The sequence below is a fragment of the Furipterus horrens genome, unplaced genomic scaffold (genome assembly GCF_987537825.1).
Source record: "Furipterus horrens unplaced genomic scaffold, mFurHor1.1.pri manual_scaffold_11, whole genome shotgun sequence".
Classification (NCBI taxonomy): domain Eukaryota; kingdom Metazoa; phylum Chordata; class Mammalia; order Chiroptera; family Furipteridae; genus Furipterus; species Furipterus horrens.
This window is the reverse complement of record NW_028327181.1, coordinates 44935210-44950064: the sequence shown is the minus strand read 5'-3', so window position 1 is coordinate 44950064 and position 14855 is coordinate 44935210. Positions and strand designations below refer to the sequence as shown.

Genomic DNA, 14855 nt, shown 5'->3' with positions numbered 1-14855 from the left:
TCTTGCTAATTCACTTATGTCATTGCATAAACATCTCAAGTTGTAAAAAAGCATGCATTCTTTAACCTTGGTAATTTCAATATGCTAGCAGGGGCGATGAGCAGCCTGCATGGGCTCGAGAATCAGAAACCTTAATCCTTGGCAAGTTACATAATCATTCTAAACTGCACATAATTAGGGCTTTTTGAGGATTAAATGGGATAGTTTGTGTGTTTAACACAGTTCTTGGTAAATAGTAGGTACTTAATAAATATTAGTGCCCTCTCCTTTTCTGCTGTAGGATTTTGTCAAGTACTGAAATATTATGGGACTTAAAATAGACTCCGATGAGTAGGCACAAGTTTGCTCTCCCCTATTTATTGCTCCATTACTGACTCCTCTTTTCTGTCCCCCAAGTTGCCCCCATGTGGCTTCAGTAGAAAAAAAAAGTGTAATTGAAGAAAATGTGCAGGGAGAGTTTGGAGAAGATTCTGCTGCTAAAGGAAATTGAATAATGTCCTTGTCTGCCCTGGAAGGGAGGATTAAGGAGAGGGCTAATGGTGGAAGGTTTAGGAAGAGATTGGTCCATGCTCCAGGGTCATGACTGATGGGAAGGGAAATACTTGGTGTCTGTTGTAAAGAAGGAAGGAACTAGCATTGTGGATTCCCTCCTCTTACCAAATTGTGAGGAGCTGATTTCAGGGACAGTGAGGTCTCAGAAGCAGCAGGGGCAGCCTTCGATTCCAGGTCTCTCTGACTCTAAAGCACCACGCTCCTTTGTAAACACCTGTTCTATTTTCTCCAACATTGTAAATGAAAATATTCAAACATATAAAAAAGTTGAAAGAATAGTACAGTAAACCAATGTGTCTATCTACCACCTAGATTCAACAGTTGACATTTTGCTGTATGAATATGTATGTGTAGAAGTTGCAGACATCATGACACTTAACCCCTGAATACTTGATCATGCATCTCCAAAGAACAGGGACTTTATCCTATATAAATATGCTACCAATGTCACATTTAAAGATACTTGATAATTCTGTAATCATTTAATGTCTCATCTATATTTAAAATTCCCTACTTGTCCTAAAGAGCCTGTTTTGTTTTTAAGATTTTACCCATTTATTTTTAGAGAGGGGAAGGGAGGGAGAAAGAGAGGGAGAGAAATATCAATGTGTGGTTGCGTCTCGCGTGCCCCCAACTGGTGACCTGGCCCACAACCCAGGCATGTGCCCTGACTGGGAATCGAACCAGTGACCCTTTGGTTTGCAGACCGGCACTTCACCTTCTTTTTGTTGTTCCCATGACATTGACCTTTTGACGAGGCTCTCTTGTTCTGTTCTGGGGTTGTCTAATTGTTTCCTTGTAGCTAATCACAGAGGTTTTGAGAGTAGGTATATTGGACCTTGTTTATCATTACTCTTAAGAACATTATTATAACATTTTGTGCCTAATAACTTCTTAATGTTGCTGGTTGAGTGAGTATATAATTTCGTATAAAGATACTGGTACAGCATTTAACTGCTTTTACATACAAGTAGTGAGAAGGGTAGATTTACTGGTTTCCAATCAGAAATGTAATTCTGTCTTAAAGATACCATATAACCATGTTTAAAAAGTGTGACTAATGGCAGCATGTTTAGTAGTTTTTGTAGCATTGAAAACTAATCTGTTTTGTAACAGTTCCTGTTTCCATATTTTGTAAGATTGGAGAATGTTGAAAATTTTTTATTATTTTTAAAAACATAAATTATATACCTACTTCACACCTCACCTCTTTTTCCTTTTCCTTTCAGAAACAAGAGTACAAATTCAAGAATCTGTGAGGGGAAAAGATGTTTTCATCATTCAGACTGTTTCGAAGTAAGTACTAATCCAGCAGAAGTGTGTTGCTTTCTGGGTTTCTATTTGGGTGTGAGTGTTTAGAATAAGAATTGGCTAGACAGGAAGAATTAAGATAGTTGTAAAATTGGTATCTTACTCTGCTAATTTTTCTGTCTTTACTGCTGACTTGTGTGTGTTCGTGTTCTTGGAGGATAACAGTAACCACGCACGGCAGTCCTCTAGTTACCCACAGGGGTGCATTAGAAGACTCCCCGTGGGTGCCTAAAACTGCAGATAGTACTGAATCCTGTACATCCTGTGTCTTTCCTGTACATGCATACATATCTGTGATAAAGTTTGATTTCTAAATTAGGAAAAGTCAGAGATTCACAATGATAATAAAATAGAATAATTATAGTGTTACACTGTAATAAAAGTTAGGTGGTGTGGAATCTGTCTTGTCTGATAACCAGGATGCCTTACTGAGTGACTAGTGGGCAGATGTCGTATGCAGCACAGGTGTGCTAGACAAGGGATGGGCACAGCCTGGTGGGCTGGCACGTACAGTGGGAGATTTCATCACGCTGCGCACAACGGTGCACAATTTAAAACTTAGGAATTGTCTATTTCTGGAATTTTTCATCTAATATTTTCCTACCGTGGTTGACTCTGGATAACAAACCACAGAAAGAGAAACTGAGAGTGGGGGCCTGGGGCTCCTGTGTTGGCGCAGAGGCTCTTACTGATAACGGAACCCACTCACCCTCCGGCGTGGCAGTGGGGGATTTGCAGAGCACAGAACAACTCGTGTTGCTTCTGGCTCCTGAGTGTTTGCACTACTGTTACCCACCCAGGAATGAGTGTGAGTGCATTTGGATAAATGCACAGAGGAGGCATATGTTACCCAAGGGCATAAGTAGGCACTGGAGGCCAAACTGGACCTAGAATTCAGGACTCAGAAGAGTGACTCTTGTAATCCTTCCCATTTTCAAGCCCTTCTGTTTACTTTCTTTTATTTATTTTTGTTTATTTCAACACTGACCATTCTGTTTCTGCCTTTTGTCAGTTTTTATTTCTCTAGCCAAAATCATCTCCTTCATTTTCTCTACCTGTCTCAGTTTGCATTGTTCCGAACTGTGCGGTAGGTTAATTCAGCCGTTCTCACTCTAGTCCAGGCACAGAAAGCCCGGGCAGCCGTGGTCTCGTCATAGCACACTGCGGGAGCTCTGGCCAGTGGGGCTCCGAGCGCCGGGCACTGTCCTGCACAGCAAAGGGCCACCAGTTCAGTTCCCAGGCAGAGCACATGCCTGGGTTGCTGGTTTGGTTCCTTCCCTTCTCCCTCTAAAGATAAATAAAATCTTCAAAAACAAATACTGTGAGATAGTTAACATTGAGATTTGGTATTATCAGATACATCTGGTACTTTATTTTAGTACAGACTAGTGGTAGGCACTAAAAGCATAAGAACATTTTTAAATCAAGAAAATTCGGTTTGTTAACTTTTCCTATAATTCAAACAAGTTCTTTATTTGAGTTTGGTGATAGAAAACTTTGTACCAGTTCATAGAAAAATAGTGCTCCTGGAAGCCTCGTTAGGAACTTCAGTGTAACTTGACATTCACAGTTGGTTTGTCTATTCTTACCCTTTCACGCTTTTCTGAAAGTTTACTTTAAGTCTTCAGGTGTCAGGCTTGGTGGTAGATATTAACAGAACACCTGCTCACCCAAATGATCTGTGTTTCTACTCATTTATTGATTGACAAATGTTTATTGAATATGCTAGTCACTGTTACAGGTGTGTGAGCTGCATTAAAAATTAAAACATAAAGATCCTTGTTCTCACGGAGTATACAGAGTGGGCAAAAGTAAGCTTACAGTTGTTCATATGGAAAATAATACAGTCATTAGTAGATAACACGAAAATAAGTTCTATGTTTCACGTCCTCACAACTATAACCCCACTTTTGCTGCACCCTGTATATCTACGACTTGTAAGGTACGTGGTCAATAAGGAGAATATCTTGTCCGTCGGAAGGCGATGAGCACTGTGGGCAGAACAGAACCGAACATCATGACAAGGAGTTGGGAGCGATGGTGGGGGAGGAGGGGAGAAAGGGTAGACAGGGTAGGCTTTATTGAAGGTTGACATATGAGCAAAGCTGGAAGAGGGTGGGGAGTAAACCAGGTGGCCCGCTGGGGAGGAGAGCCAGGAGCGCCTGGTGGGAGGGGCCTCAGTGGGAGTGGGCGCTGACAGATCTGACTGTGGCCAGGCTGAGAGGGGCATGGAGTAGGAGCGGCCAGCAGAGAAGCGGGGGTGACCATGAAGGGGCACGGGGAGCCATTATAGGGCCATGGGCAAAGTGGGGGGCTGGCTCTGGACCTTGAGCAGGGTGGTGTGTGATCTGACTTTCATTTTAATATCTAGATGGATCCTGTGTGGAGAGGGGCCTGCAGAGGGACTTTGGGGCATGGGGACAGGGTGAGCTGCGGTAGCAGGTTGTCACGGTCACCTGGGTGAGGGGCCAGAGTGGCAAGGCCCCAGTGCAGTGGTTTTTGTCCTGAATAAACTGGAGGGATAGTGTTGCCATCAACTGAGAAAGCAAAAGTTTTTTTGATGACGCAGGCTTTGGGCGGCAAAGGGCGGTTTAGTTTGGAGTAGGTTAGGTTTTGGGACATCTTAATGGACATTCAAGTGGAATCGTCAAGTGACAGTTGAATTTGTTAGACTGGAGTTGAGAAGCTTGGACAGGGCTATAAATTTGAGAGTCCACAGTGTTTATAAAGCTGTGAAGTGGGATGAGAAGCCCAGCAGATGAGGGGAGATAGTAGAAGAGGACAAATGACTGAGTGTTAGGGCTGGAAGCTGAGGAGAAGAAAAGCCAGCACGAGAGACTTAAGTGGAGCAAGAGGAGAATGGGGGCGTCCTGGATGCCAAGTGAGCCCCGCGTGGCGGGGCGGGCGCACAGCTGTGTGTGGGCCACTCACTGGTGTCCGGTGAGAGATGGACTGGGTATTGACCTGGTGGTTCAGCCACGTGGAGGAAATGGAGCAGTGGGGAAAGTGGTCACAGGTCCTTATTTTTAATGGAAGAAATGACAGTATATGCAGTATAGGCTGATGGGTATAAGCCTGGAGAATGTAGTAACAGGTTGGCGATGGTGGCAACAGAGGGAGGATCGCTGGAGTGACATCCGCAGTAGGCAGGAGGGGGTGGGGATCAGTGTGCAATAGGAGGGCTAATTTTAGATTGACTGGTGGGGAAAATTCCTCTCTCACTGATGGCTGAGGGCAGGCGGACTTCTTAGGTGCCAATGCACATGGTGGGAGGGGCTTGTGGCAGCTCTTTTCTCATTGGCTGAGAGGGAATGTGGGGGGAGCCGATGGAGGAGAGAGGCATTGTTTTTTGTTGGCGCCTTGAGCCTTCAGTCTTGGTAGAGGCATGAATACCGCCCTGCTCACACTTTGTTGGACCAGAGAGGGCTTATCAGGTTCTTACGGGCCTTGCTGGGGTTTCTGTCTCTTGGGTCACAGGGACGTGAACACCACCATCATGGAGCTCCTGATTATGGTGTATGCGTGTAAGACCTCTTGTGCCAAGAGCATCATTGGCGTGATTCCCTACTTCCCTTACAGCAAGCAGTGCAAGATGAGAAAAAGAGGCTCCATTGTTTCTAAGTTGCTGGCTTCAATGATGTGCAAAGCTGGTAAGAATGGCAGATTTGATCATTGGGAACCTGGGAGTTTTATTTTACCTTAGAAATCATAAAGCATTTTAAAAACTAAGCTAGAATGCTCAACAGAGTAAAAATAGTGCTACAGCTTTTAAAGTTAACTAATTTATGAGAGAAGAGTATAGAGAATTCTCTCCTGTTCCCAACTCCCCAAAACACAAAGGTAACGAGAATGACTTATTTTTTTCCCTAAATTCTTTGTTTAAAAATTACATTGACGGTCTGACTGGTGTGGCTCAGTGGCCTTGGTCTCATCCTGTAAATGAAAGGTCGCAAGTTTGATTCCCAGTCAGGGCACATGCCGGGGTTGCAGGCCAGGCCCCAACTTGGGGGTGAGCGAGAGGCAGCCACACACTGATGTTTCTTCCTCTCTTTCTCCTTCCCTTCCCCTCTCTCTAAATAAATAAATAAGATCTTTTAAAAAATTATACTGAAATTGTAAGTTATCATATTAAGTAATTTTTAAAGGGGGAAAAGTCATTTGGAACTGTTTTAACACAGCAACTACTTTTGTTTTAGTCTCTTCCCCTTTCTCAGGACAGCTTGGTGTGTTTTGTAAACCATGTGTATTATTTTGTGTTGTGCATTTTCAGGTAACATCCTAAGTGTCTCCCTCCTGTTTCTAAGTCAGCTTCAGAGTTGTTAGTGTGTGTGCTCCAGTGTGTGTATGATTATAGAAAGCACATATCAGAGCGTCTGCACAGAGAGAAAAGAATAAAAACTCCTCATTGTCACTACATGTTAACAGACACTTACTAAAGAATAAATTTTCTACTGTAGTATTTCAATGAAGGCAAAAACAAAATATGACAAAACCCAAACCCCAGTGACCTCATGAGCAAACCCCATTGAAAACTGATAGGTGGCAAGCTGAACAGAGCTTGCTGGCTCACTGAACCTTCCGGCGGGGCCTACTCTTCTTCTCTTCTAGCCTTGCTCCTGGGCGGAGCATTAGGCTTGCTTTCCTGCTCTTTTGGAAAAGTTTTGCTTTTTAAAATTTTTCCAGTTGATTTTTCTTATGCTTTTATAGTGATTGTTTCAAATATCCTTTAATGAGCCAATGGGAAAAGGGTCTTCGTTTTTTCCAATTACAGGCCTATATAGTTTACCTTAATATCAGACAGTATTTGTCTTAATGTGGCTTGCCAAACCTATTAAGGAAACCTCAGGGAGATAAAATTTGCTGTAATACAATTATCAGACATTTCTTTGTTACTTTTATCGTTGCTATTTTAAGACTTTAAATTGATGTGAAAATCATGCATCTCTGTGTGAAAGAAACGACCCAGTCTCCCTCTTGAGCAGGGAAAAGCAGGTTCTGTAGTGTCCTACCTCCTGTGCGTCTCCTTTACTGCTCACAGAGGGCACCTTACTCCTGACCCTTCTGGTCTCCAGATGTGTAGCTTTTCCCTAAACCTGGCAATTCTCCACAACACCAGCTGGCTGGCCTGTAATTTAACTACATTCTGACAGTATCTACCTGGAGACAGAGTCAGATGCCCCAGATTCGGGGCTCAGTCCCACAGATCTGCTCCCTGCCTCCAGCTGCCAGTTGCAAATTTAGGTTGTCAGCTGTGCGTCTGACCAGCGGGCTGTAAATCGGAAGTTCCCACCATCCCCTTCTTGGGTTTGATCAGTTTTCTAGAGCAGTTCATAGAACTTGAGAAAACCAGTTTATTATAAGAAGATTTGATACCTGATACAGATGAGCATCCGGACACAAGAGGTCGGTAGACCTCCTCTGTGGGACTCAAGGACGTGGAGCTTCCACGCCCTCCAGGGGTGCCGGCCTCCCCAGCGTCTCCCCCTGCTCACCGGCTCGGAAGGTCTCCAGGACTGTTGCTCTTAGGATTTTATGGAGGCTTCCTCATAGACATAATCAATGTTTCTTTTTTTTAAATATTTTATTTATTTTCAGAGAGACGGGGAGGGAAGGGGAAACAAAGAGGGAGGGAGAAACATGGATCAGTTGCCTCTCCTGGAGACCTGGCCTATTACGCAGGCATGTGCTCTGACTGGAATGGAACCAGTGACCTTTTGGTTCACAGGCCAGCGCTCAGTCCACTGAGCCACTCCAGCCAGGGCTAATCAGAGACCAATATATAAATTTTCTGTTAGCTCACAATCTCATACTAAAGTATCTGAGATATACAGATGCTGAATTTTTTGAGGAGAGCCAATTTTATTAATAATTTATTATATATAGTATTCTATTTTATATAGTACTTATTTCATACAGTGTAACTGGTTATTAAACTATTTATGTGTTTGTCTCTGCTTTATTTTCAAAGGTCTGACTCATCTCATTACTATGGATTTACACCAGAAGGAAATTCAGGGCTTCTTCAATATTCCTGTTGATAATTTAAGAGCATCTCCTTTCTTACTACAGTATATTCAAGAAGAGGTAAGCTAGCTCAAACGTTTTTAGTTATCATTTGGTTTGAGGTTGAAAGACATTTGCATGTCCTTGGGCTGTCCGTAAAGGACTAAAACTTGATATATTCTGCTTTAAGTACTACTTACTTTAAAAATCTAACTCGCTGCATTTTAAAATTCTTAATCTTTAATTTACCTCCTTTGCTACACTCTTAAGATTACTTTTTCTTCCTTTGGACCTCAGGTACCTTAACTGGACTCATCGTGATCGTGACTGTTCCGTCTCCGCATTGGTCTATGTGTGGTCCTGGCCCACTTTTACGTATCCATCTGCCTCCCCTAATTGTCTGTCCGTCCATCCGTAGTAGTCGGTGTCCACCATTCTGCTGCCAGCAAGCAAAGTAGAACCGTCATAGTAACTTAGAGCCACTCGTGTGGCCTTCTCTGCTCCGTCCCCTGCCTCCTCCCACCAGGACCATCATCCTGAGTCTTGTCATCTTTCTCCCAGTTTCCTTTTTATATAGTTTTATTGATATAAACTTTATATGTTGCTCGAAGATAAGAACGCACACAAATATATTTTTAAACTTCATGAAAAGAGAACCAAACTGTAATCTTTTGGGAGTTTTTCACTTGATGTTACATTAGTGAGATTCATCCACATTGTGTGTCACGGTCCATCTGTTTTGACTGCTGAGAAATCCGTCCTGTGCAGCTGATGTCACAGCTTATTCACAGACTTTTTGCTGTTGTCACCGCGCTCCTGTGAGCAGCATAGATGTGTCTCCTAGGGCTGAACTGCTAGGTTGTTTGGTGTCAGATATTTAATTTTTCCAAAGCAGTTAGGCCAACCTACCTTCCCACCGGCAGCAAATTAGGTACCCTGTGGGTCTGTTTTTGCTTCAGTACTTATCAGAACTTTAAAAATTTGCCAGTTGAATGGCTATGATATGGTATCTTGTCACTTTGATGCCTATATCTCTGATGACTTAAGTTGATCATCTCTTAAATGTTTTCTTCTTTAAAAAAGTGCTTTTTTCTTCAGTGATTTTGTTTCTTTGCGAGCTGTAGACATTCTTTTTTAATTCTTAATTCTAGCCATATGTTAGTATTTGTTTCACATATATCTTAGTTTCTATCTTGTCTTTCATTTCTTTAGGGAGTCTTGATAAGCAGACATATTAATTTTTTTCTCATTGAGGTGAAATTCACATAATGTAAGATTCACCATTTTAACACAGACTGTTATGCAGTTAGTACACAGTGTGGTGCGGCCACACCTCTGTCTAGTTCTAAACCTTATCACTCCAGAAGAGCGCCCCACGCTCGTGAGGAATCAGTCCCCGTTCTTCCCTTCCTCCAGCCCCTGGCGCCCCCAAGCTGCTCCCTGCCTCTGGATTTGCCTGTTTGGATCGCTCATAGAAATAATGCTTTTGAGGCTCATCAACATTGTTGTATGTATCAGGACTTAATTGGTCTGTATGTACCAGGGTTTTTTAAGGAACTTGTGAAGAGCAGGGCTACAAATATATTTTTACTGTGTATGTAGAAATTCCATCCTATCTCATCAATTTTTAAAATAGGAACTTCTAGAGTTACCCTCTTTCTGATTGAGTTACACTTCCCCCTTTCCTCACCACATATTCTTATTCTCTTTATCATACTCATGGTCACAGAAGTGAGGTTATGGCAGGACACGGAAAACCAGGGACAAGGGTAGGGGTATTTGCAAGGAGTGTGGGGTGAAGGCAGATTCTTTGTGGTTCCCCAGGTGACGTGATGATGTTTGCCCTTAATGGTTCCGAGAAACATTAACGACAGAGTTTGGAAGTCAGACCTCATTGACATGTGTGTTTTCCTTCTCCACTTGATAAGGAGTAATCTTTTTCTAAAAATGAAAGTTTCTATTTACTTTGCCAGTGTAGGGAAACGCATGTCTGTATGTAGTAATTCTGACAGGAGTGAGAAAGCAGCAGCTTCCCTGCACCTCCCCCCATCCGGGGCCCCTCGCAGAGGGAGACCTTGGCGCCTGCTGGCTTTGTGGCCTGACCCTCTGAGCTCCTTCTCTGTGTCTCCCTCCTTGTCTGTGCATACCCGCGATTTGCAGCCTTCTTCATGTCATGGCACACAGAAACTAACTACTAAAATTCTCTGGCACACAAAAAATATGCTTTTTGCTGATCTCACAAAAAATTAAAATAAAAAGTATAATTTTGATTCACTCACACTGGACGACTATTGTTGTGTTGGCTGTTATTTTTTATTTCACAATCTAAGGGAAAAGAGGTCAGTGCCCTTGGCTAAAGTCAGGTATCACATGTTTTAAACATTCTTGTGGCACGTCAGTGTGCCGTGGCATACTGGTTGAAAATCATTGCTATATACACATAGTTGCAGATACTCATTTGTGTGTCCTTAAAAAAAAATTGACGCATTGTTTGCGTTGTTCTGCGACTTGTTCTTTCCTTTCTTTCCCATGCTGGCATTTGGAGGTCTTTCCATGCTGAGACACCTCGGCGTGCCCTTTCTTTATAATTTCTGCATAGTGTGCATTCCTTAGATTAGAACCATGACATCCAGCGGGACTTCCTGTGAGAATGAAATGCCACATCTGCTGTCCAGTGTGGTGGCCACTAACCACCTGCAAGTGACGGCCTGTTCCCTTGAAATGTGCCTAGTGTGAGTGAAGAACGGAATCTTTCATTTTATTTAGGCTTAATTTAAATAGCTATATGTTTAGATGAAAATCACAAGTTTAAATGAACCCATTTTTTCCACCATTTCCCTCTTGATGAGGTTGTTTTAATTTTTCACTCTTTAAATTGAAATATTTTATTTTCAAAATATATTTATTTTAAGTAATACTGCATTGCGAATTCTTGTATTAACCTTTCTGAGTACTTATATGAGTGATTTTGTGAGATAATTAAGACGTGGAATTGCTTGATTGAAAAATACCTACATTTAAAAATTTTTACATAGACACTACAAAAATTACAATTTTCTGAAAACTTAATATTTAATCGATACTGTAAAAATTGCAGTTACCTGAAGGGGCTGTATTAATTTATACTTCCAGTAACAGTGCTTATGATAGGACCTGTTTCCCCATACCTCGATTTCGCTAACTTTTTTTAAAGTATATTTTATTGATTATGTTGTTACAGTAGTTCCAATTTATTTCCCCTATGCTCCCTTCTGCCTAATACCCACCTACCCTCCAGCCATCCTACCCCCCTTAGTTCATGTCCATGGGTCGTGCATCTAAGTTCTTCGGCTTCACCCTTTCCTATATTATTCTTAACTTCCCCCTGTCTATTTTGTACCAATCAATTATGCTTCTTAATCCTTGCACCATTTCCCCATTTCTCCCCCTCCCTCCTCCCAGCTGATAACCCTCCAATTGATCCCCATACCTGATTCTGTTCCTATTCTGGTTTGCTTAGTTGGATTTTGTTCTTATTTTTTAGATTCAGTTGTTGATAGTTGTGACTTTGTTGTCATTTTAGTGTTCATAGTTTTGATCTTCTTTTTCTTAAATAAGTCCCTTTGACATTTCATATAATAATGGCTTGGTGATCATGAACTCCTTTAGCTTCACCTTGACTGGGAAGCACTTCATCTGCCCTTCCATTCTAAATGATAGCTTTGCTGGATAGAGTAATCTTGGTTGTAGGTTGCTTTTCTTCACATTGATACTGCTTGCCAGTCCCTTCCTGCCTGCAAAGTGTCCTCTGAGAAATCAGCTGATAGTCCTATAGGCACCCCCCTGTAGACAACTCTCCACCTCTCTCTTGCTGCCCCCAGGACTCTGTCTTTATCTTTCACCTTTGGCATCTCAGTCATAATGCGTCCTGATGTGGTCCCCTCTGGTTCCAGCTCGCCCGGGACCCTCTGTGCTTCTTGGACATGTATGTCCATCTCCTTCGCAGAATTTGGGAATTTTTTCTCATTTTTTTCAATTCTTGTTTTCTCATTCTGCACTGATTGACTGTGTTTTTCTTCCTTATGTTCCAAATCATTGATTTGAACCCCTGTTTTCTTCCCTTCACCACTGGTTTTGTGTGGATTTTCCTTTGTTTCACTTAGCACAGCCTTCACTTCTTCTCTTATGCGTTCGCTGTACTCAGCATATCTGTCAGTCTGTGAACATCTTTATCACCAGTGTTTTGAATTCTGCATCTGTTAGGTTGTCTTATCTCCTCATCTGTGAGGTTGGCTATCTCCTCGTCACTTAGTTCTCCCACTGGAACCTTGATCCATTCCCCCTTTCGGGCTATACTTCTCTGTCTTCTCATTCTGACAGGCTCCTGTGTTTGTTTGCCTCCATGTCCCAGGTAGCGCTGTTGCTCCTACTACGTTGTAAGGGGCGGAGCCTTAGAGATTCAGGGGCGGAGCCTTAGAGATTCGTCAGCTCACGGCGGCTTGTTTCACCACGTTGTGGTGCTGTATGTAGGGGAGGGGTCCGAGAGGGAACAATGTCGCCTGCCCAGCACTTGCCCCTTTTCCAGGCACCTCTCCCACTTGTTCACCAGACTGATGCCTCTCTAGCCGCTGCCCTGGCCGCCGTTCCCAGAGTGGGTGGGTCTGCGGACGTTCAAGGACTGTGGGGGCCCTTTAAACAAGTGGACTCTGCTTAGAGCCCAGCAGTTTCTGCCTCCACCCCAACCCCCACTGGTCTGCACCGTCAGAAGCAGTGAGGCTTGATTTTCCCCAGTGCTGGGACCGTGGGCTGCGAGGTCCGTTGAGGAGCTGGGAAAGCTCCCCAGGTGTCCCTCCTGACTTTAAAACATGTGACTGCGCTTTCCGAGGGCCTGCCGCTGCCACCGCTGCTGCCACCACACCGCATCCTCTCCACCCCAGCTCTGCCCCTCCTACCTGTCTGGATGAGTATTTCTTCTTTATATCTTCGTTTGCTGGACTTCATGCAGCTTGATTTTCTGGAACTTATGGTTGTCTCTAGTTTTGAGGTAGTTGTATCCCTTCTTAGTTGTGGAGGGAGACGCAGCGTGTCTGTCTAGGCCTCCATCTTGGCCGGAAGTTTTGATTTCACTAATTTAGTGGATAAAACAACACTACATTATTTGAAATTTTTTACTCCCCTGATTTCTATGTGTGATTGCGCATCTTACCATGTGGTATTGTTTTTGGCGGGGGGAGGACAGAATTTTCCCCATCTAAAATAGTGTTTTATATTTTTGCATGGTTCTAGAATTTCAGCAGGATGTGTCTGGGGTGGATCTTTTTTCCATTCCTCTCTCTATATATACTCAGTGGGTCTCTTTCATTCTCTGTGAAATTTTTTCCCTGTAATTTGGAATTTTCTTCCTTCTATTTAATTTTTTTTTCCCTTTGGGAACTGTTATATGAAAATTTTGGATGTAGTCTATATTGTTTAAGTTTTGTGTTCTTACATCCCTCACTGGGGGAGAATTCCTGGCTTGCTCCCCTAGGTTGGTTCTTCAGCTCTGCCTGTAGCCAGCCAGCTCTTGGATTTCTTTCTTGGACCATAGTTACTTCCCCCTCCTGGATTTCTTTCTGGTTATTTTTCATAATGACTTGTTCTTTGTTTATGCATGTTTTTCTGCTTTAACTTTTGAGGAGAAAATAGGTCTGTTTTTATTAAAAGAGTCATTTCTTAACTTTCCTTCATTACTTCTTCTCTTGGCTGGGTTTGGTGCTGTTTGATGACATTTGATAAGGCAGGAAAGTACATAAAATAGTTCAGAAATATTTCCAGCAAAATTAAGGAAATTGTCTAAATATAAATATTTTTTGCTACCTTACCCACTGACAATGTTGGATAAATTAGGCCTTCATATAAGAACATCTGATCCATATGGTTAATCAGGCTTCTGTTTGTTTACTAAGGATTTACTATTCAGTGCTTCCCATGTGCTAGGCATTGTACAAGGTGCTAGCTGTTATTTTAAGTGCTTATGTTAAAAATCATTGATCTAGCATGATTGTGAGGGAAAAAGCAATTGGGGATATATTTGAATGAAACGATATAATTTAATGATGTGATTAAATTTCAAGAATATAAAATACTGAAAATACTGCCAAGATGCACAAAATGAAGTCAGAAACAAACTGTTGCTCAGCTTAAAAATAATTGTCTTCTAACCTCAGAAGTTGATAATGGATATATCTTCAATTGTAATTATCACTAGCATAGAGCACTTAAGTGTTCAACTTTATTGACTCCAGAGCAGACTTATGTTTTAGTTATTTTCTTAAGGGCTCTTAATATCCTTATAAAACAGCACTGGGAAGATTGTCTTTTAATAAATTGGTTTCTTCATTATACGACCGAGATACAGTAGTAAGTAGTCATTTGTTTGGACCTACTAATTTGGAATTGACAGTGACCTTGGACTCAAATTGCATGGATATCATCCTTGCACTATGAAATGACAAATTCCTCATAACTAAAAATGTTCTTACACCACATTACCATTATTTGCTGGCACATAGAAATGAGCTAATCACCAGTTAGCCTGAGTTTTTTCCTAAAACAGATCTGTGAGGCTCATCTCTTGATAATATTTTTTCCTAAGTAGACATTTCTTCACTTTCCAAAGGGGAAGTTTACTTTGAACTTTTCTCTTTTTGGAAACCTTTCAAATGACCAGGTGACATTTTTGAGTTCATTGCACTGTTCTTTTTTATTGATTGTCGGGTGTTGATGTGAATGGCCTTGTGGAGTCATGGCAGTAACTCCTGACCTCTCGTCTGTCACAGATCCCGGATTACAGGAACGCAGTGATTGTAGCCAAGTCTCCAGCCTCAGCAAAGAGGTAGGTGGGAGCTCTCAACCGAGTGCTCCCCGTCCACGACCAGGGTCCCGTCCTCCACCAGATCCCAGCTGTTCTGGGTTCAACCTCAGTGGTGTCCACTGGCATCCCTTACTTTTATTTTGTGGACTGATAGTTT

At 42.3% G+C, this 14855-nt stretch overlaps 1 protein-coding gene across 10 annotated transcripts in view; it reads left to right on the top strand.

Moving 5' to 3' along the window:
* Window positions 1–14855, top strand: part of PRPSAP2 (phosphoribosyl pyrophosphate synthetase associated protein 2) — a 57706-nt gene that overhangs the window by 16202 nt on the left and 26649 nt on the right. For 9 of the 10 annotated variants that reach the window (XM_090290515.1, XM_090290507.1, XM_090290512.1 and 6 more), the window contains 4 exons: window positions 1782–1848; window positions 5341–5513; window positions 7832–7947; window positions 14664–14719. In XM_090290515.1, coding sequence (XP_090146641.1) covers window positions 5360–5513; window positions 7832–7947; window positions 14664–14719 — 326 coding nt within the window. In that variant the 5' untranslated portion in view covers window positions 1782–1848; window positions 5341–5359. The remainder of the gene's footprint in view (window positions 1–1781; window positions 1849–5340; window positions 5514–7831; window positions 7948–14663; window positions 14720–14855) is intronic. The other variant, XM_090290513.1, reaches the window with a different exon arrangement.